This window comes from Tyto alba, unplaced genomic scaffold, assembly GCF_018691265.1.
Source record: "Tyto alba isolate M040663 unplaced genomic scaffold, T.alba_DEE_v4.0 Super-Scaffold_7, whole genome shotgun sequence".
Lineage (NCBI taxonomy): Eukaryota > Metazoa > Chordata > Aves > Strigiformes > Tytonidae > Tyto > Tyto alba.
In genome coordinates, this window is record NW_024881328.1 from 11287909 (window position 1) to 11309056 (window position 21148).

A 21148-nucleotide genomic window follows, 5' to 3' on the forward strand; every position below is an offset into this window, starting at 1 on the left:
TTGCACAGTTGCAGAGGTACTTCAGATGGGGAATGATGGAAATGTGTAATTTTACTTTGTGTCACGATTTGATTTGAAAGCGTAACGCAGGGAGAGCGAGGTCTGTATGACCCAGTTCTAACCACTGTAAGATCAGGAATTGAAAACCGCTGTATTTGTAAACAAGGCCTCTGGTACGCCGCGTTCACCACCTCCTGAGGCAGAACGGCCGGTGTAACCCAGGCCGGGGAACCGGCGCCTCCGTCGAGGCCCGCGGGGCCGCCCGCCCCCGGCTCGGGGCGGGGCCCAGCGCCGCTTGTTTCCTCGCTGAGGAAAAGAAACCGAAAGCGGCGGGGTGAGGGCAGGCGCAGAGGCGGCCATGGCGGGGCAGCGGCCGGGCGCCTTCCCGCTGCTGGTGCGCGGCGACTGGGGTGCCGCCGAGCCGCCGCCCGCCCTGAGGAAGAAGCTGCTCTGCTACTTCCAGAGCCAGAAGCGCTCGGGGGGCGGCGAGTGCGAGCTGCGGGCCGGGAGCGGGGCCGGGGCCGGGGCCGGGCACCTCCTCGTCTGCTTCGCCCACCCTGAGGGTGAGGGGCCGGGGCGCGGTGAGGGCGGCGTTCGTGGTCGCTGCCCGCGTTGCGGGGGGGGGAGGTGAGGGCGGCGGCGGCCGCCCTCCCCTCACCGGTGCCTGCTGTGTTGGCAGTGAGGCAGCGGGTGCTCGACCGGCCGGTCCACGAGCTCGACTGGGGACCCAGAGGGCGGCTGTCGCTGCTCGTCACCGAGCTGCCCGCCGACGGCGACGCCGCGCAGGTGAGGCGGGCGGGCGGGCGGTGGGGCGGGCGAGCGGGGCCAGAGGTCCGGGCCGTGGGTAACCGCTCTCCTTTCGTTCCGCTTCCAGGAGGCGGGGCGGGCCGGCGGGGCCGAGGCGCCAGGTAGGGTCTGCGTGAGGCGAGGCGCGGCGCGGCGCGGGGCTCCGCCGCTCGCCTCAGCCCGGCGGGGCCGGGGCTCCGGGGGGGCCGGACGGGAGGTGGTGTAAACCGGTGGCCGAGCCGCCTGCCCGGCGAGTGCTTGCGCAGGCTGGCCCTGAGCCGTGCGTGCTGGTTTCTCTTTTTTCTCCCCTCCAGCGCTCAATTCACTTCTTAAACCACAGAATGAATCTAATTCATAAAGTGCATCCCTTAAGCTCCAAGGCATGCATAAAACCTGAACGAACTAACTTTCTATCCAGTTTTTGTTGCAGTTCCAGCTGACATCACCCCTGTTCTCCCTGCGGGCCAAAGTTTGCTAATCATACATAACCCGCTTATAGCTACATGAAAATTAGTTATTTGCAGATGAGGGTGGTGCACAGGTGAAGATTGAGGGCATAGACTAGACAAGCAGTCTGATATATGACTGTCATCTCTTGTTTTCTAATTTAACTGTGTTAATTACTGTTTTAAACTAGCAGGTAGAGAAGTCATGCAGAGTCAGAATACGTTATGATAAACTCTTTTATAGAGGTGCCTGGTTTCTAAGGATGCTTCCCTACAGAGGAGGGATGTCTTGGACAGATCTCTTGTTCAATGGCCCAGTTTTTGTGTGAGGATGGGGCTGTAATGCGTGGGAGGACCCGCTCACAGTGGTTCATGCAGCATGACTGTGTGCTAGTTTGTTTTTCCACGTTATGCCTGAGGCTTTTTTGAGCTTAAAGGGTGTTTCTGTAACCCCATTCAACATATGGTTTGAAAAAAAGAGTATATGGAAGTCTGTGATTCTGGCAGTGTTAAATGAAACTAAATTCAAGCTGTGTTAGCTCCTGGGTCTACAAGAGCATGACCATTTTATTCTTGAAGTATGCCGTAACTGAGAAATCGTTGTCATTTATCTCTAGTTAATAAACCCCAGGTGTCTCTTCCCACCTGCAAGAATAAGGAGACTTCTGTGCACACTCCGCAGAAGACAGGTAAGCGTGCCACTTCTCAAGCAGAGACCAATATATTCTTGCTTCATTGTTTTTCATTGATCTTTATGCTGCAGTAGTACCCTGGTTACCTGTGTGGCTTGTGGTGTTTGTGTAATGTAGTGTAGAAATCGTGATCTCGGGATAAAATAAATATTTTTTTTTCCCTTTGTATGAGTCCCTTTAGGAAACTCCCCAGTTCACTGACTGCCTCAGACAGGTCATTTCCTTAGGGAGAATATGCAGTGGATGCTGGCCTTTGTTCTGAGTGACCAGACCTTCCCAGCTGCCACCAGTCCCACTGGAGCAACCTCTGGTAGAACATCAGTAGCTGTGTAGCCAGGTACACCTGAGCTCCAGTGGCAGCCAGCACATGTTAGATCCATGGCGGCCCACAGCAATGGCTGGAGCTGTAAATGGAGAGAGTGCAGAGGTAGAAGAGTGATGGTTCCCCTCATCGTGGATTTGTGGAGAAGCTTTCATAGCCATTACTTCTGATGCCTTTGTGTGGTCATGAATGGAAGCCTCTTCTCCTCAGCTGTTAATATGACAAGTCACACTAGTGATATGCTTAGCTTGTTTGGGATTTAAAAGTTATTGTGAAGAGGAACAAACATCTGAATTGCTGTTAATTTGACTGATTTTTTTCCCTGATCTTATCCGTCATCTGAACAAAACGGTTTGAAAGCTTGGAAGATAATAAGCTTGATAAGCTTGGGTTGTTTTTTTGTTTTGTTTTTTTGGTTTGGTTTGTTTTTTTTTTTTAACTTCTGCGTAAAGCATTAGGGTATGATCTTTCATTTCAGAATTAGGTGAGAAATTGGAAGTGGAAAAAGCAACCTCTAAGAAATCTGTCATAGTAGTAACCACTGCCTCTGGGGAGGAAATAGAAGATGAGATTATGGAAATGTACTTTGAAAATAAAAAGAAGTCTGGTGGGGGCACCATCAAGTCCTACATCAGAAAGGATCAGCAAATGATCATCACGTTTCAGGATGAGGAAGGTATGATCATATCTTGGGGGTGTTATATTATTAAAACTACCTTTTTAAAATAGGCCTTTGCTGGTGTTGGATCTCTTTGCGGGCCTTTCCTCAGCAGAAATGGTGTAATATTCCCAAAGATTGGCTCAGGATGTAGAAGGAGCAAATGTACCTGTCTATTCAACGTAGATGTGTGTTTCTGACAGTATTTATAATAACCCACAGGGAAAGAAGTGGTTCTCTAGACCAGCCTCAAATGCTTGATTGAGGCTCATAGAGAAATTATGTCAGGAGCTTTGCAGAATAAGTAAGCTTTAATACTAGTTTCAGGATAGTAGATTATTAACTGCAGATCATGAGTAAATATTATTTTGTTACATTTTCTTTCATATTATTTTCAATTGACAGGGTTTTGGAAATTGGGAGGAAAAGAGGTAGTAAGTATTGCGTATTTGTAAGACACAGAGGTGAATGCTCACCTCTGTGGAGAAAATTATTTTAAAGTAGCCTCAGTTTATCTGTGGTTTTCTTATGTATTCCTCTACACTAAAGTGCTCTTGGCAACGTGTTAGTGTGTGAAGGATGTATACAAAAAGAGGAAACTAAATATTTAACAAATATTTAACTGTATTTGAGTACTTGTTAAATTCACAAGGTAAGCAGGATGGAAAGCCCTTTCTTGCAATTTATTAGATGTTACTAATCCGCAGAACAGTTTCTTGCACTTGAGGGCAGTAGAAAGGAGGTAGTACCTACCTCAAAAAGTAACGGGTTTTTTTCCTTTGTGGAGGCTGAGGATGCCTAGATCATAGAGTAGCTTTTATCTTCATGCTAATTTTTGATGTAGTTTTGCCTTATTTCCCTTTCTTCTGTGATGTGAGGAAAATATGGCTGGCCAGACTTTTAAAATAGAGTGTAATTTTAACATGTTGCTGTGGCAGGAGGGGAAGGGTGGATCATATCTTCGTTTTCCTCTGGTACTAGATGCCCAAGAAGTTTTGCAAAGGAAGCATCACTCAGTGAAGAAAATTGATCTGTTCGTGAAGCCGTGGCAAGTGGAGACTCTCCGGGAGCCGTGTCAAGTGGAGGACTCTCAAGGATCCCTGCCTTCCGCCGTAGTTGTGCTTGAAAATGTGCAGAAGACAGTAAAAGACTGCATGTTAATTATGCTGGTAGAGAACATCAGTGGCTTGTCAGAGGATGATGGTGACTTCAGTGTGGAAGTGATACCTGAAATATGTGCTGCTGTAGTTACTTTTACTGGAAATACTGGTAAGAAGGAGTCAGAGTTGTGGATCTTTCTTATTAGGTACTTGGGGGGGGTGGGGATGAAGCAGAAAATTAATGTTTTCTGTCATAGGTTTAATCTGATATAATGTAATTTTAAATGAGGATTTACTCTACTAAAGTTAATGACATAGCTTTTATCTGTAAGGTATAGAGACCAGTGTAAGTTAGAAGAGGGCTAGTTCTGATTTGGATAGTAAACAGAACAGGTGGGATTAAATCTGTATCTTCATACAAGCAACTAAAGGATGTACTCTGTCTTAGACCAGATCAATGATAAAGGCTCTCCTTGCCGAAAGATGTTACATGTGTAGTAAGCTTGTATGGATTTGAGGGAAAATTGAACAAGTACATGGAACAGGATATTATAAGGTTGTTAAGTAGACTGCATCAGGCTTGGGAAATGTACTGTAACAGATTGGAGGCTGGGAGAGGATTGGGGAAGCAGCATCTTCATACAGCTGTTCTCTATAGACCTGCTGTGGCCATTGCTGGAGGCAGAGTGCTGGGGTGGGCGCACCCTGGGGCGCTGAGGCAAGTCCAGCTGTCCTTGTGCAGGGTGGCCACTGTCAGTTATGTGAAGTGTGGAATTAACACGGTATGCTTTGCCTGATTCTGCAGTACCAACTAGTTGTTAAGCTACTGCATGCCCACTGTGGTTTTTCAGTGTGTTTGATACCATACACTTCTGTCTTATTAGTGATTGATGGCAAAGGCATCTTCCAGGTGACAGGGAGGTGTCTGCTCCTACTTCTCACCAGTGAGAGGTTGGGGCAACTTCCTAGTTGACTTATGGTTGATATTATTAACAAATTCCATCGAGAACATGGGCAACAGTAAGTGGTATGGGACGACCAGATTCAGAAACAGTGTAAGCTAATGACATCGCTGATGTTGTAGAGATAACAGCACTGCATTGCCAGGAGAACTGAATTAAACTGACAGTGGTGAACTGGTTCCAGGATTCTCTGAGTGCTGCGCTTGACTCCTTTATGGACAAGGTGGTAGTACGTGTGCTTGATTCTGGGTGGGGAGGTGGAACAGGAAAGGAGAATTCAGTCTTCTGTGTGGAAAAACTGTAAATTTCTTTAGAAGGTGGAACGTGGTGAAAACAAGTTCTTAAGCCACTTTGAATCAACTTTGTGGGCATAGTTGTATTACTGGTATTATGTAAGAATGAAGTTGCTCAGACATTTTAGAGTTCTGAAGAGATTAGTCAGTGGTATAATGAAATCAAAGAAGTTTTTAGTCTCAGAGAAGGCATAGGGTTTTCTGCTTTAGAAGTCAGAAATTATTTGCCTCTTGTATTGTGATCCAGTCCCAAATTTTTGGTGTAACCTTTAGGAATAAGTAAATCTTTTAAAAAACTTAATTGTGTGTTTGCCTGACAGATGTAAAAGTGACTTGACTATCTTACTGTGATGATAACTGCGGAAGATAATAGCCAAAATATAATATTTTTATCATAATACATTGCATATAATGTGTTTATCATAAAACTGAAAGAATCCAAATTTGAACTGTTGTCTTACATCTAATTAGTTGTGTATAAAGCCATAGCCCAAAAATGAACCTGATTTTATTTTCTTTGAGGTTAAAGAGACCCAGTGCTATTGAATAGGAAAACAAGTGACAAATTCTGACTACAGCAGTTGTAGTCAACAATTGTGATCAACCATTTGGTGAATACTAGGTGGCAGATACTGAATATGTGGTTAGAAGTAGCTTTGTGAGCACCTCTGAGTTCGTGCTTTGTAATTCAGTGCTTTTGGTCAATGCACACAGCAATGGTCTGACAACATCATAGCAGAAAAGCAAGCTACTACTTTGATCTTGGTGGGGTTTTATGTTTGTGGCTTGTTTTTGTTTTGTTTTTTTTTTTCTCTTTTCTTTCTAGATGCAAGAGAATTTGCTAAAAAGCTTAACCAACACCACAGAGCAAAGCAACAAAATATTACTGCACGGTGCCTTGAGCTAACAAAAAGCATTAGGGCTGAAAATATACCACCTAACACACCCAGTGACTATATAACAGTCTACTTTGAAAATAAGAAGAATGGAGGTGCGCAGGTGGTGGATGTTCAGCAGCTGCCTGATGAAGATGCAGCTATCATTACATTCAATGACCATAAAGGTAATGCAGAAATACAAAGCCCTTATTTCTTTGAAATCCTTTCACTTAAAGATCAAAATGTAGATTTTCTAGGGAAATGCCAATTTTTCCCTCATGAAACAGCAGGTCTGGTGCACTGTCAGCAAACTTAAGTTTTGGACCAGCAGGGCATGAGGCATAGAATTGTTTCATACAGTTTCTTTCACCCAGGCCTTGATCCTTACAGAGTTCAGGTTACAGTTTGAGCTCAATGGAGAAAGCACAGCCCCACGTAGTGCAGGAGACTCTTCCCCGCTGCCTTCACCACCCGCTTGCCCTGTGGCAACGTGTGCTGTCTGGCTGTCTGAGGACAATTTCTTGGGCAGCTTTTTAGCTGGAGAGCAGGTGCTGTGGCTTGTCCAGCCAGTCACAGAAACATGAGCATCTGTGGAAAGTGGAGGACAAGGGGGAAGCTGGAGGCTTTGCAGTGAAGGGGAGAGCTGAAGGGCAACTGATGAAAATAGGCCCTCCTTTTGGGGGAAATGGAGGGGCTGTGATTTGCTGCTGCTGAGTAGCCCAGACAACTACTGAGTTGGACACTTCAAGTACAGCATATAACAAAAGTGGGGGCAGAGACAGTGCTGTGCATACCTCCTCCTGGAGGTGGATAGTGTCAATTGTTAACTGTCTCTCTCTAACTTAGTTTTTGGCAGTTAAAACCAGTAACTCTTCAACAATTTGGAATTATTCCCACCTGGGAAGGGGGCAATATTAATGTAAAACTATTCTTAGGCATAACAAACATTTTTATGTAGAAAACAAAGTTTAAAAAAACCTGCAGAAGATACTTGGTTTTGTGCTAGCATTAATTTTTTGGGTTTTTGTTTGTTCATTTTAGATGTAACCAATATCTTGGCAAAGCAGCATTCACTCAACAAAATGCCAATCTCCGTCTATCCTTACTACCTCTCGCTGGGAGCAGCTCTATATGGAAAGGAAGGACCGCAAATAAAGAAGCCAGATCCAATTACAGTGCCTCTGGATTTGCTTATCTGGTGTTACTTGCAGAAAAATAATAGGCTAATTGAGGCAATAAATTGTGAAATGTCGAAGTATAATTGTGTGCTAACGTGGCCTGAGCCTCGCTGTGCAGACCCGAAAGTTACTTTGCATCCTTCAGCTACTTTGTCTGAGCAGAAGAGATTAGTATCTCGATTGATCAAGACATGGAATGAAAATGTTTCCACAGCATTTTCATGTAGCATATCTAAGTACAAAGCAGTTAAATATCAAGTAAGCACAGAGGTGTGGGAAGCCATTAGAAACAGCTTTATTCACGATGAAATTCTGATAATTCCACCTATTTCCAAGGATTTACTTGTTCTAGTAGGTGAAAAAGAAGTTGTGATGAATGTTGAAGAAGAACTGAAGTTTCTGATAGAAAATGCCACCAGAGAAATTGAAAGAGAAAAGCAAAGAACTGAAGAAATGGTGGTGATAAGTCCAGGGGAATATGCACTTTTACAGAGTACTGGTGTTGAAGAAAAAATTCATATGGAGTTCCCAACCCTGCAGATAACGTTTGATCATATTCAGAGGATAATTAACCTGTGTGGAATGCCTGAGGAAGTTTACAAAGTAAAAGGGGAAATATTAGAAAATATACGCAAAATGGCAAAGAAAACGGTTGATATCCACCCTTATATTTTCCAATTTTTATTGCATATTGATAATGAAACCCTGTCACAAAGCCTGTTTATATCAAAACAAATTAGTGCCTTTTATGAGCTTGGCACAGAAACTATCATCTTGAAAGGGAGTACTGCTGAAGATCTCCTGAAAGCAGAAGAAGAAATAAAGAAGGAACTGGACTACAAAAGCATTACTTTGGAGGATGAGTCAGTCCTCCAAAAGGCAGAATGGAGGATGCTCACCAAGCAAAACTGCTCTAATGAAGCCGTAACTGTCACTTACGTAGAGAGTCAGGTCATCATTGCTGGTTGTTCTCAAGCAGTAGCAAAAGCCTTTGAGGAACTTTTTAACTTCATAGATGAAAACACACAAATACAAAAGGTCATCAGAGGAAAGCCCATGGCGGTCATAATGTTTTTTGAGAAAGAGAAGGCCAGTGTTTGGGGTGACTTAGAGAATAAGGGTATGAAAGTTGACTTTAGCACACAGGAGAAATGTAGAGTTATATCCTTGAGTGGGCCAAGAAGCAAAGTGCTGAAGGGAGTCACCTTGGTTGAGCAAATTCTGTCTGGCCTGCATTATAAGCGTGTGGTACTTAAAGAGCCAGGAGCCAAGTCGTATTTCAAAGAGCGAGAACACTTTTTTGCCGCTACTGCAAAACAAGACTTTAAGTGTCTAGTCAGGCTGGAAGAGCAGTCAGAACAGCAAGAGCATAGAAATGCAGACAATCCCTGTAGGCAGGTGACCATGGGTGGAATTGTAATAGCGGTTTATAACGCTAACTTGTGCACTCACCCTGTTGATGTTGTGGTAAATGCATCTAATGAAGACTTGAAACACATCGGTGGCCTTGCTGATGCACTGCTGAAAGCAGCTGGTCCAGAGCTGCAACAGGAGTGCGACGAGCTGGTGAGGAAGAACGGGAGTTTGCAGCCTGGGTGCGCAGTTATCACGGGCGCTGGGAAACTCCCCTGCAAGAACGTCATTCATGCTGTTGGGCCCAGGTGGAAGAAGGATGAAGCAGAAAAGTGTGTGTACTTGTTAAGAAAGACAGTGAAGAAAAGTCTGCAACTAGCTGAAACATTTAACTATTGTTCCATAGCTGTGCCCACTATAAGTGGGGGGATTTTTGGCTTCCCACTGGAACTGTGTACATATTCAATTGTATCCGCCATCAAGGAGACCTTGGAAGAATCCATGGGGGAGAGCAGCTTGAAGGAGGTTCATCTTGTGGATATTGCACAGAATAACATTCAGGCTTTCAGCAAGGCACTGGGTGAAGTGTTTTCAGATTATTCATCTTCCTGCCAGCCACTGCATCAGACCAGTACAGTTCATCAGCCTAGAAAAAGGAGAATTATGCAAAATAGCAAGAACTTCTCATTGGTAACAACTGAGGAAGGCCTTGACATCATGCTGAAACAAGGAAGCATTGAAGATGCTACAGTAAGTATTTAATTTAAAGTTTCTGCTTTTAAAATATTAAGTGGGTTTTTTTGGTTTTGTTTGAAAACCGCCAAACACAAAATCAAAAAATGACCAACCTTAGACCATTATCTGTAATTAGCAATGTAATGTGTTTGATATGTTACTGAAATTGGCTATCACTGCTGATAATAAGAGTTGTGATTAGATGACTGTCGTACATGGTAGATGCAGATGGCTGTGGAGCAATGCATTTTGTCATCTACTGACAGAGACACACAGATCCCCGTGGTACACAGTGCATTACAGTTTAGCAGAAGCAGCTGGGGTCAGCAGGAATGCTTCTGGGCTCTGACCCCACCTGCATGCAGCACTGACCTTACCAGAAATCCTGATTATAGTAGCCGTACTAGTGCAAAAGCAAAAGAGGATGCTCAGTGTCAGTTAACATGAGTGCCCTGCCGTGTGAGTGGCTGAGCTGCTTCCAGATCCACTGTGGTTCTTAGGCAGCACAGACTTGCAGGTCTGACCCAGGGGCCCACAGCCAGTCTGGTTCTCCCTGAATTTGTAGGATATTGATTTGGGCAACTATTACTTACTATGTCATTGGTGAACACTGGCATGAAATGTGCAGTTATTGCATTTCCTGTAGAGAAGCAACTTGACTAATTGATTTCCAGTTGCCTCTGGTTTTGAATTGCTGTTAGCTGGCTGTTAGCTACTCTATTGGGACCACCCATACTGGAAGCAACTCCTTTCAGAACCCTTTCCACAGTGGCCAACAAATCCTTTCAGGAGTGGATGCCTCCCAGAGCTGGTGCATGCAGCTCTCCAGTTGACTAGGGTAGAATATCCATTGAAGTGTGTGTAGAGGTCCTTCCTGAGGAGCTGAATATAGTGCTTGACACAATGTTCATAGCGCTTTGTACTTCTTTCCCTTGTAAGTTACTGCTTTTTTTTCACTTATTTCTCCTTAGCTTTTTTCCAGTCTTTTTTGTCTTCAGCTTCTCCTTTTTCTCTAGACCAGCCGTGCATGGAAGGTCCTACTTACCTCAGTGAACACAGATTGTTTTTTTTGTCTGCGAGCTTCTCTTGAAGAGCCAGCTTGCATAAACGTTTTTCAAATGGAAGTAGAATGAGTAATCCAGGAATGCAGAATTTTAACTTTCTCCCATCTGGTTTAAATTAATTTCATGGTTAACTCAGCTTTTGTGTTGCTTCAGGCAGGCTCATGATATTAGAATTGAGCATAACTTCTTATTTATTCCAAAACTTTGTTCACTCTGATTGCTGTCCCCAAATTTTACTTTGTAAATCAGTCAGACTGTATTTGATTAATCAGTGCAAAATTTAAATTTGATACTTAAAAGCTAGAGTTTTTCCTTGCGTGTTTTTCAGACAGACATTGTTGTCATCAGTGTTGCCAAAGATCTCCAGCTTGATAAAGGGCCACTCTCTAAAGCTTTGCTAAGCAAGGCAGGGCCGATGCTTCAGACGGGCTTAAAAGAAGAAGGCCTAGGAAAAACATCTGAGGAAGGATCTGTGTTGAAAACTAAAGGTTACAATCTAGGTTGCAGTGTTGTGCTTCATGCTGTTGTACCTGCATGGTCCCAGAGACATGCATCTCAAAAGGTATAAGGCTTTTTATTTTCCTGAACTCTAATTTGACTGGGCTTTATAGTGGGTTTAATGCCACTTTTCCTTCAAAATGGGGGACAGCGTCATAGGAGATGAGTTTGGTCTGTTCTTTTAACTGTGTGGCTGATCCCTTGTTGACTAATATATTCCTTGTGATGTATGCAATTATTGTATCTTAATACTAAGAGATAGCTAAAAGGGAAAATCTACATTGCACATACTGAAAAAAAAAATAATTGGAAAAATAATTATGCTTTACAGATCTTGGGCAACATCATCACAAAATGCCTGGAGATTGCTGAGGAACTATCTTTAAAGTCAATTACTTTCCCAGCGATTGGGACAGGGAATTTAGGATTCCCAAGGTCTCTTGTTGCTAAATTACTGTTCGACAAGGTGTTTGAATTCAGTAGTAAAAATGGAGTAAATTCTCTTGAAGAAGTTCACTTTCTGTTGCATCCAAAAGACACGGCTAATATTCAGGTGAGTTACCACATCTTTCTGTCTCTATTACATGCTGGTTTGTTTGAGTCTATCCCGTAATAATTGGATATTTGATGGTTTCCAAAGAATCCACAGAGTGCTTGTTCTTATACTAAAGTAGTTGTTTGCTGACAGTATCTCTTGTCTGTACTGAAAGTTCTCTTTTTGGTTCTACCCTTCATGGTCACCTCCCTGTTCGGTACTGTTCCCTGGCAATAATTCAGACAAAAGTGTGTTACCCTTATCTCATGAACTCGCCTAATTCTTCAGTACATAGGACTTGCCTACAGATAAATTTGCTGCAGCTCCTGCACAGATGTCTTCACTCTTGGAAAAAGGAATGCTTTCCATGGAGTGCTAGTGTCTTTTAAGGAAGAATAATTATGCTAGCATTGCTGTGCTGGTAAACTTCTCTAGTAGAAATGTATCACAGTTCCACATCCCCCTTTCTTCAGTATCACCTTCACACAAATTTTCTATATCCACGCTCAAGTTACTGATCTCACACATGAATCTCTCAGGAGAGCAGTTATACTGTGAATTAATGTCCAAATAGGCATTTCTGTTGACTCCTGGTATTTTGTACAGTAGCTAATGCATTTTGAAAGGCCAAACTTGAAGGCTACTGTGGTAAAGCCTGTGCTACTGTGTATAGAGAAAGGTGGCATTAGCTGCAGGACTTGAGTTAGAGTATAAACTAGCCCCTGGGTGTAAGGATGCCATCTGTTAATGTGTCCCTCTGGAATGGTAATTAGGGCTTTGACTTATTTATCAATTCTGTCTGTTGCTTACACTTAATAGCCTTGCTTTCTGAGAACAACAGTGTGTCAAGACTTGCCATCAGCATTATGGCAGATGGTATGAAGTAATTTGCGTTAAGCTCTTTCTAAATGTTTAACTTTACTTTTCAAACCTGTATTTCTACTGTGTAATCTAAAGACTTCTACAGGGGTTGACTGTAATCTCCTCCTCTAGGAATTTTCAGATGAACTTGGGATCAGGTGTGGAAATACTGTAGATGTTGAGGTGCAGAAGACTTCTCCAGGTGAGGCTAGCCAAGCCACAGGTAAGCATGTTTCACAGAAGTTGTGTACCTAGTGGATATTTTTTTTTACTCTTCTAAATACTTCAGGGAATTAATTCATTATGGATGTTTAGATATTTGTTTGGTGAACATGTCATTCCCAAAGTCCAAGTAACAGTTGAAGTGGCTGCTGTAAAGACATCATACAGTATTTTCAGCCTGAGTGTCTATATTGTCTGAAATGGTATTGGAGGTGCTAAGGAAAAAAAACGTACCTTTGATTAATTGTCTTGATAGTTCCCCTACCAATCAGGACAGCAGAGGCTATCGCATGCCAAGGACACAAGTAGGGCTTTTTCTTTTATTGCTGCAGTACTTGCTTAGATTATGAACTGTTCCTGTTCCCTCCTGGGAAGGCAGGTGAGTTTCTGGTTATATGTCTTAAAGTGTCCTATTTGGACTACTCCTAAATCTTTTACACATTCAGATGAATAGCAAATCCATGGTGAAATAAATCTTTGGTGTTATCCAGCCTAATGGAAGTGCAGAGTGTAGAAAATTAGTTACATGTTGAAAACTTAATCAAGTTTTTACAATTAACGCAGAGGTAAAAAGTTCCTGTCACACAGTAGAGAACCTCCCTGAAAACTCTGAGACAGAGGAGCAAGGGAGTGAGACTTGGGAAGTTTGCTGCTCTCTTAACTGGGTGTTTCACAAAGGTTTATAAAGTAAAATGTCGCAAAGTAGTGTCTGTATACTAGGTGTGCAGCAAAACAAGTTTTTTCTTCCATCTCGGCATGAATAACAATGATGGGAATAGCTGAAGGTTGATCAGAGACTCCTGTGAGAAGGAATGATTTTTCAGTTAACACGGCAGGCAGTCCTTTTCACAGGCTGAGTCTGGAGCCAAACTGTGGTCTCCATAAGCACTGTACCCATGAACAGGTCCCTTACTTCCCTCACTGCTTCCTTCTGCTCAGGGTCTGTATTTTTTTCCTGCAGCTTTCTCTGGTACCCATTCAACCCCAGCACAGAATGTACATGAAATGATGATTGGGTCCATCGTGTTCCAGGTGGCGGAAGGTGATATTACCAAGGAAGAAGGAGATGTCATTGTAAACATAACAAACCAAACCTTCAACCTCAAAAGAGGTATTTTAGTTGGCATTATGTTTGAAAACAGTATGTGTGGTTGGAAGGGCTAGATAAGGAGAGCAGCAAGTATTTTTTTCAGTGTTTTAAACCTTTTTGTTTCACAGTGTGGTTTCTGTTTTGCTTCTTAAGGTACAAAGGTTCAATTAGGAAGTGTCTGAAACGTGCTTTCTTCTTGTTAATCTGTGTTACAGGATGGCATGTTTAAGACTTTTGCAGGAATGGAAACTAATAATTTGGGGGTCTTTTGTTTTGTTTTGTGTTTTTTTAATATAGAATCTTTTTATAGATCATCCCTTGGACTAAAGGGGAAGACAAACCACAATGAGATTTTGACCTCAGTGAAACTTGTTAGTGACTTTAGACATCACTTTGAATTGAAAAGTATAAGCCTAAAATTTAGACAACAGTGCTTTTCGATTATAACCTTTACTGTTATCAGGATTGAGACATTTTATATATTACGTGGTACACAGTTCTGCCTCAGATGGGACTTTAACAGTGCTAACAGTAGTAACAGTGGATTTATATGCCTATTCTTATTTAAGGTGTCTCTAGAGCAATTCTGAACGGTGCTGGAAGAGCAGTTGAAGATGAATGTGCTCAACTAGGTATGGTACAATATTTCTAACTTCCTTTCTGAAGGTGTTCATGCACGGCAGGGAATCTGTTGGAATACCTTCTCAGGGCCTACTCCCGTATGTATTACGCACTGTAGCATCAGCTAGTTTTTAATCAGTTAATGTGGTATTTTAAAAACATCTAATAAGGGAAGGAAAATAAAAATCTTGAAGAAATGAGGGCTTCTGAGCATATGTAAAAAACTAAACCTGTGCATTATAGCATCCTCTTACTCCAATAAAGCTTTCCATGATAAAAACAAATCAAGTCTCCATAGAACAGAACCATGCGCAAGGGACAGTGTTGGCAGAAATATTAAGAGAGAAGCCATACCTCACTGGAAGCAACGGTCTACCTGTAACTTCGTTTGTCATTCCTGAGTGAGAAAATGTTTGCTGTTGGCTTAACTAGCGACCCACTACCACATGCTCTGTGTGACCGAGAGGGAAAGTTAGTAAAGTTGGGTTACTGCCTCAGAAGAGGCATTTATTTGTGTCAACCAAATTCAGCCAGTGAACAGCAAATATAATGAATGGGGAGTAAGGATGGACAAGTATGTGGTCTACCACTTCCCTTATTTAGCAGGGTTTTAAAGAGGCTGCTGTGGAGGTTAGCTTGACAGACCAGCCAAAGGAAAATAATTATTTGGAGAAGATGAGGTAAACCTCTGTTGCGCATGCCAAGAGTATAATTCAGGCTAGGCAGCCTGAGGGTAGATGGCATGCTTGCATGTGCGTGAAGACAGAGGGTAGTAAAAATCTGCGTGAAGTTCTTCAGGTCTTTAGAGCAAATTTGACAAATAAAGGCCCACAAAATTTATTTGCCAAATGAGGCAAATATTTTACAAACCTAAAATGAATCCTTGTGCCTTGAAAGTGAAAATAAAGAGAGGAGGCTGCACAATTTGTGGAAGGAGACTTGAAGCTTATCCAGGGACATATTTGTCATAATTTCTTATCTCCTAAGGAGGATTAGTACACATCTATATTGTGGATAATTGTTGATTACGTTCTACTTATGTTTCAGCTTCACAACCGAAGACGAGCTATATCACCACCCAAGCAGGAAGCCTGCCATGCAAAAGAATAATTCATGTTGTTGCCCAAGATAATATCAAGATGCTAGTCTCCAAAGTGCTTCAGGAGTGTGAATTACAGCATTATACCTCTGTCATCTTCCCAGCAATTGGAACAGGTCTGTCTCCCTTTTGAAGTGGTTTCAGTGCCTGTGATTCTGCTGATCTCAGGGTTTAAGCAATGAGTTTGATTTATGGGGAGGGGTTATTCTTTGCTGAAAATATATTTAGAAACTGCAGACTTTAAAACTGTTATTAGAAGCTTATGAAGACCTAGAAAGTGTCACTTCTTGCAGTCAGCTAGTATGTAAAGAGTATGAGTGCTCTAGAGCTGACACTTCCTTGCTAACAGGGATTCAAAGGTATGTCTGTACTTCCTAGAGAACCATAAATATTTGTCACAGCAGCCTGATATGTGCAGGCAGCTCATCAGAGAATATCCAGAGAGCTACTTCTCCACTGCTGAAACCAGTAGATGATGCAACTCTAGCTAGCAGTCACACAGGTAGGGTTGATACAGATGGAATGTGAACCTGTCAGAAAGGCCAGATTGTCTCTTTTTCCTCTCGTTATTTTCAGTTAGATCAGTAGAAATCCTTAGAGTCACAGAATCCAGAACTGAGCCCTATGCATGCAGGAACCTCTTGCATGAGTAAAACTAGAGTTCTTTTTTGAGCAAAGAGTTGGCTACTGGGCCACTGAGCATCAGGCCTGTGGCCTATTAGGTAGCCAAGCCATATCATCTGTATAACCACCTCATCAGTGGGCATGTCAACAAAAGTAAACTTCAATTTTTCCTTTTCTGGAAAGGTGGTCTCAAACCTCTTTTTCCTGATAAATAGAAACCTTTGCTAAATAGCCAGCCTGAAGTTATTTCTGACTTGTTTGTGGTCCAAGTGATTGTGGGTATGTCCATAACGGTTCTTTTAAAGATGTTTTACCCATTTGTAACACTTATTAACGCTTTTTAAAGGCACAATATTTATAACTTGTTTCAGGTGAGGCAGGCCGTGATCCAGCTGTAGTAGCTGACAACATGATAGATGCAGTAACTGACTTTGCAAAAAGCCACTTTCATCCATCTGTGAAAACTATTAAAGTTGTCATATTTCAGCCACATCTGCTGAGTGTGTTCCATACAAGCATGCAGAAAAGACAAAGTCCTGCTAAAACAGCAGCCAAATCATTTCTTTCCAAGTTAACATGTAAGTAAATGTCATTTAAATACAGGTTATAGATCTGTCTGTTTAGCACCAGCTGATAATGGTTAATATTAATTACAACACTTGTGTATTTCAATGTAGCACTCTGGACCTCTGAGAAATCTTCCCCAAAGGGAGAAACCAAAGCAGTTTGGGAAAAGAAAATTGACCTGGCTGTTGTGCAGATTTGTGGTGAAAACAAAAAGAAAGTGGAAGAAGCTGAAAAGTGGTTGAGAAGAGCAATTATAAAGGAACAGTTTCAAAAAGAAATCACAGATGAATCTATCATTCATTTTGGTGAAGTGGAGAATGAGGAGCTGCATAACCTACATAAGAAATTAAAAATTGCTCTTTCTTTGAATAGTAGTACCACTATTCGAATTTCAGGTGTTGCAAAAGATGTCTGGATTGCTTATTCAGCCATTCGAGAAATGATCCATAGGGTAAAAGCTGCTAAACAGGAAGAGATGAGGGCAAAACTTTTACAAAACTTAATTGAGTGGAAGTATTTTGAAAAAGATTCCTATGTGCCCTTCGACAGTATCACAAATATGCACTTGGAAAATGCTTTCAGGGGAAAGCAGAAAGCTATTTCAGTCACCATTGATGGGAAAAAACACACAGTGAATATAGAAGCTAAATGTGCTTTGGATAACCAAGGAAAACATACACCCATTATACGTGTTGATAAATCTGAAGGTAAGTAAAAGCATCTGGTCCGACTGTTCCCATGTTGAAACCAGGTTGCATCCAGCCTGGTAAGAACATGCAAAATACTGTTAGGAGCATTCTAGAGAATGCTGAAAGGAACTGAATAGGGAAATGAACATAAAAGTACCCTGCAGTTTATATTTAAACTTTTTGGAAATGCAGGTGATGTGTTCTGAGGTTCTTAACAGGCTTACTAGCAATAATTAGCTGTTTGTGGCAGTTGTTATTCCAGATCTCAGCTAATTTCTGTTCTTGAGATGTCCTCTTCCATTTATTTCTGGTCCTTAACAATATAAGGAGCTCTGTTTTTCTTATTCATCCAAGATTCTTCCTAGAATATTACTTTTCTTTGTCCTGTTGTGACTCAGTTTTCCAGGGGCACATTTTATATCTTAATGAGAACAAGTTCTTTTGTCCACTTAACACTTGAAAGTGAAAGTGGATAGGTTTAAGTAACTGTGCAGCTCCCAGTGCCTTAATAATGCTTCCTGCACATATTTTCAGATTTTTATTTTTTGCTTTCTTGCCAAAAAATGTCACTTCTAATTGAGGGAACCTATAATGCTGGATGTCTGTAGCACATGCACCAGTCAGTGTTACTGTTTGACAATACAGCTAGATATTGGGCCTTGCATGAAGTGAGAGAACAGAAGGGAAGACTTACGCTTTTCATTTGGAGGGTATATTCTTCATTTTTTTTTTTCATTTAAAACCTTCCCTGTTCAGATGCTTTGCTTCTAGTCTCCTAGTTGATGAGAATTAAGTATTCAGTAAGTCTGCATTTGCTCCATGTCCTTGGAAACTTGATTTGCAGGGAAGGCTACTGGTAAAAGATGTTACAAAGGATCCCTCTTCAACTGTGAAGAACAGATTTTTCTAGGAACTACCAATTCAGGCACATCCAGTTGCCAGTGAAGTGGCAAACTAGGAACTACAAGGCCCTAATCCTCTGGTAAAAGACCCATTGAATACTCGTCTGACCAAGACCAACAGGCACTTGTGATAAGCCAGATGTATGGGCTTTTAGAAGGGCTCATAGCAGGGCATATTTTATTTCAACCAGCAGATTTAAGTAAATATGGTTGTTTCTTCTGCAGATCAAGAGTCAACAGTGCTGCCTGCAACGTGGGACGATATGCAAAACCAGCGACTCAAAGTAGTGGAACTAAAACCAGAAACAAGAGAATATAGAGATGTGCAGGAAAGGTTTATGAAGACCTGTCAGTCATTAAAAATTGAAAAGGTGAAAGCATTTAATCATTTCTGAGCATAAATACTTTGATACCAAATGATGAAGAATACTACTAATAATGGAAAAATAAAATCCATTGGCATTTCTGAAGTTGGACAAGTCTTTGGCTGTCAGTAACTTTAATCATCATCAGTTTAATGTTGCCATTGAGATATTTGGAAAAACTCTTAAGCGGTTGCTTCTTCAGCACCATGGGAGAGTGCTCTTTCTTTAAATGGTTTTTGCTATAGTAGAGCACAGCATTTGCTCACTTAAGCCATGTGTGCTTCGCAGGTAGGCATGTCTACGCCCCAGAAACCTGCGAAACTGACCAATATTGTTTCCCATGGAGTGTTTCTGTCTTGTTTGGGGCTGGGTTCTGCTGTCCATCATGCCAAAGTTTGGAGTGATTTGACTAACTTCCTTCATAATCTGGTATATGTGCATTGGAACTAGGAGAAGAATCTTGGAAGCAGTTTAAATTGTTGATACACTAATGTTTTTCATGACAACCTCTGTCTGTCTGTCAAACTTTGCAGATTGAAAGGGTACAGAACCCATTTTTTTGGAAGGCCTATCAAATAAAAAAGCGTGAAATGGATAACAAAAATGGCAACAGAAACAATGAGAGGCTTCTGTTTCATGGGACAAGTAAGGAGTCGTTAACCTTAATTAACAACCGTGGATTTAACCGGAGCTATGCTGGAATGCATGGTAATGTGAATTTCAAAACAACTCTTGTTTTCTGGAATAGGGCTAGGACTGATGCCATGCCATCTGTATCGTCCTGTCTTATATGCAGAATTACTTGTTTTGTTGTTATCCCCCTATCACAAATAAAAAGCAAAATTGCCAAGAGATTCACAGGCTCTGAAGATGGCAGATAAGTTATTGCTGCTAATGAAACGCTCATAAACATTTGTTTTTCTGACTACAGCTGCAAACTTCGGAAATGGAACATACTTTGCTGTTGATGCCAGCTATTCTGCCAGCGACATCTACTCTAAACCAGACATGAATAAGAGGAAGTACATGTACTTGGCTCGAGTCCTTGTTGGAGAATATTCTCAGGGAACAAAAGGATCGATTACTCCAGCAGCAAAAAATGCTAGTAACTCTATAGATCTGTTTGATAGTTCAACTGATAATGTGAACCATCCATCCATGTTCATCATATTTAATGACATTCAAGCTTACCCGGAATACCTTATCACTTTCACTAGATAAGCATTTTGATTGCAGCCAAGATTGCATGTCTTTTGGCCTTTGTGTAGGACAGAAACACTTATAACAAAGTACCCAATTAAAACAAGAAATAATTTTATCCAAGTGATTCCTCAAAGCTTGTTTACATTTAATCAACCTCGGGCAACTTTTGATAGTGCTGAAGCAAACTGCTTGTTTACACTGGGAGTACCTGAGCATATTTAACACTTGAGCTCGGTTTTCTACTGAAAATGGTTTAGATTACAGATCAAGCATTTTATACCATGTTAGCCTTTCCACATAGCCTTACGGCCATCCTGGTTGCACTAAGACAGGAGGAGTGCTGGCGGGGGTTTGAAGGGATCTTCTCTCGGACACTGACTGCTCAATGTTGTATTTCTGATGGCTCCTTATACGCTGTAAATGACAGTCTGCATCATGATACAGTGATTTTCAGTAAACAAACTAATTGTAGTTAATGGCCTGTGTTTGTCTAAATCTTTTTGAACACTTAGCATTGTTTTTTCAACCCATGAACTTCAGTGAACTTGACATTGAATAGATTTGCTTGTTTTTAATACAGTAACGCTCCCTGGCAGGTTAATAAGAGGTTCTACAGAAGGTTATAGAAGTTGCCTGAGTTACTTTGTTTAGAGACAAGAGTCAGGAAAGTAAATTTTGAGGTGTTTTCTGTTGTCATATACCAGCTGCAGCAACCTTCCTGTGATCTTAAGGAGAAATTAAGAGATACAATCATTGCAGTGTGAACCTTGCTGAGGGACATGTTTTCTGGGAAAGGTGGTGTGAAATCATGAGAATCTGCAGATATCTCGGTAGAGCTGTCACCATCAGGCTCTTCGCTCACACCCTACCCCATCGCTTCCTCTGCAACAGCACTGGGACTACTTGCTTTGGGCTTACTGTTTTTTATTATGTCAGTTTTCTAACTGCTGAGAAATGCTGACTATTAAATTCTTAGTGCTTGAAATCAAGATACGGTCAAAGGTCTGAAGTTTTGCTTTTAAAACTAATAAACGTAATCCATCCCTCTAACAAATACCTGTGGTCACTGGTTCATCAATGTGATGGGAGCCAGAGGTGGTGGCTCAGGGTGCTTCAGGGCGGCTGGTGGGTCACTTTCTCTCCAGGGGACACCACCACCTCTCTTCTCAGCTTCTCCATCACCACAAGGAGCTGTGGACAACCCCACGGTGTTTTTTTTCCCCAGTGCTTGCAGCCTGGGGCACCAAGCATGCACCAGAAACCTGGAGCACCCGTCTCTGCGCAGGCGCTGAGAGAAAGATGCTGCTTCTCCAAACGAGTTTATTATATTCTAAAGGCAAGGGGGGGGAGGTGGAAGAGCGTGAGGAGACCTTGTTCCTCCTGCACCGTGATGGGCTTCCAGCCC

General features: G+C 42.0%; 1 protein-coding gene across 1 annotated transcript; it reads left to right on the plus strand.

Annotated features, from left to right (window-relative positions):
- The first annotated feature begins 336 nt into the window (after nt 1–336).
- Nucleotides 337–20797, plus strand: LOC104368781 (protein mono-ADP-ribosyltransferase PARP14). Its single transcript, XM_042783730.1, has 19 exons — nt 337–563; nt 680–786; nt 875–908; nt 1850–1921; nt 2725–2922; nt 3886–4173; nt 6086–6322; nt 7179–9418; nt 10796–11029; nt 11297–11518; nt 12494–12584; nt 13545–13694; nt 14243–14305; nt 15342–15509; nt 16389–16595; nt 16695–17291; nt 18401–18546; nt 19074–19248; nt 19472–20797. Exons 1-19 carry the CDS (start codon nt 359–361, stop codon nt 19759–19761), a joined length of 5724 nt encoding a protein of 1907 aa, XP_042639664.1. The 5' UTR covers nt 337–358; the 3' UTR covers nt 19762–20797.
- Nucleotides 20798–21148: the final 351 nt, after the last annotated feature.

Coding starts and splice junctions, on each gene's coding strand:
- LOC104368781 (XM_042783730.1), top strand. CDS start 359: ATGGCGGGGCAGCGGCCGGGCGCCTTCCCGCTGCTGGTGCGCGGCGAC. Junction 909..1,849: donor CGGCGGGGCCGAGGCGCCAG/GTAGGGTCTGCG, acceptor ATTTATCTCTAG/TTAATAAACCCCAGGTGTCT. Junction 1,922..2,724: donor GCACACTCCGCAGAAGACAG/GTAAGCGTGCCA, acceptor CTTTCATTTCAG/AATTAGGTGAGAAATTGGAA.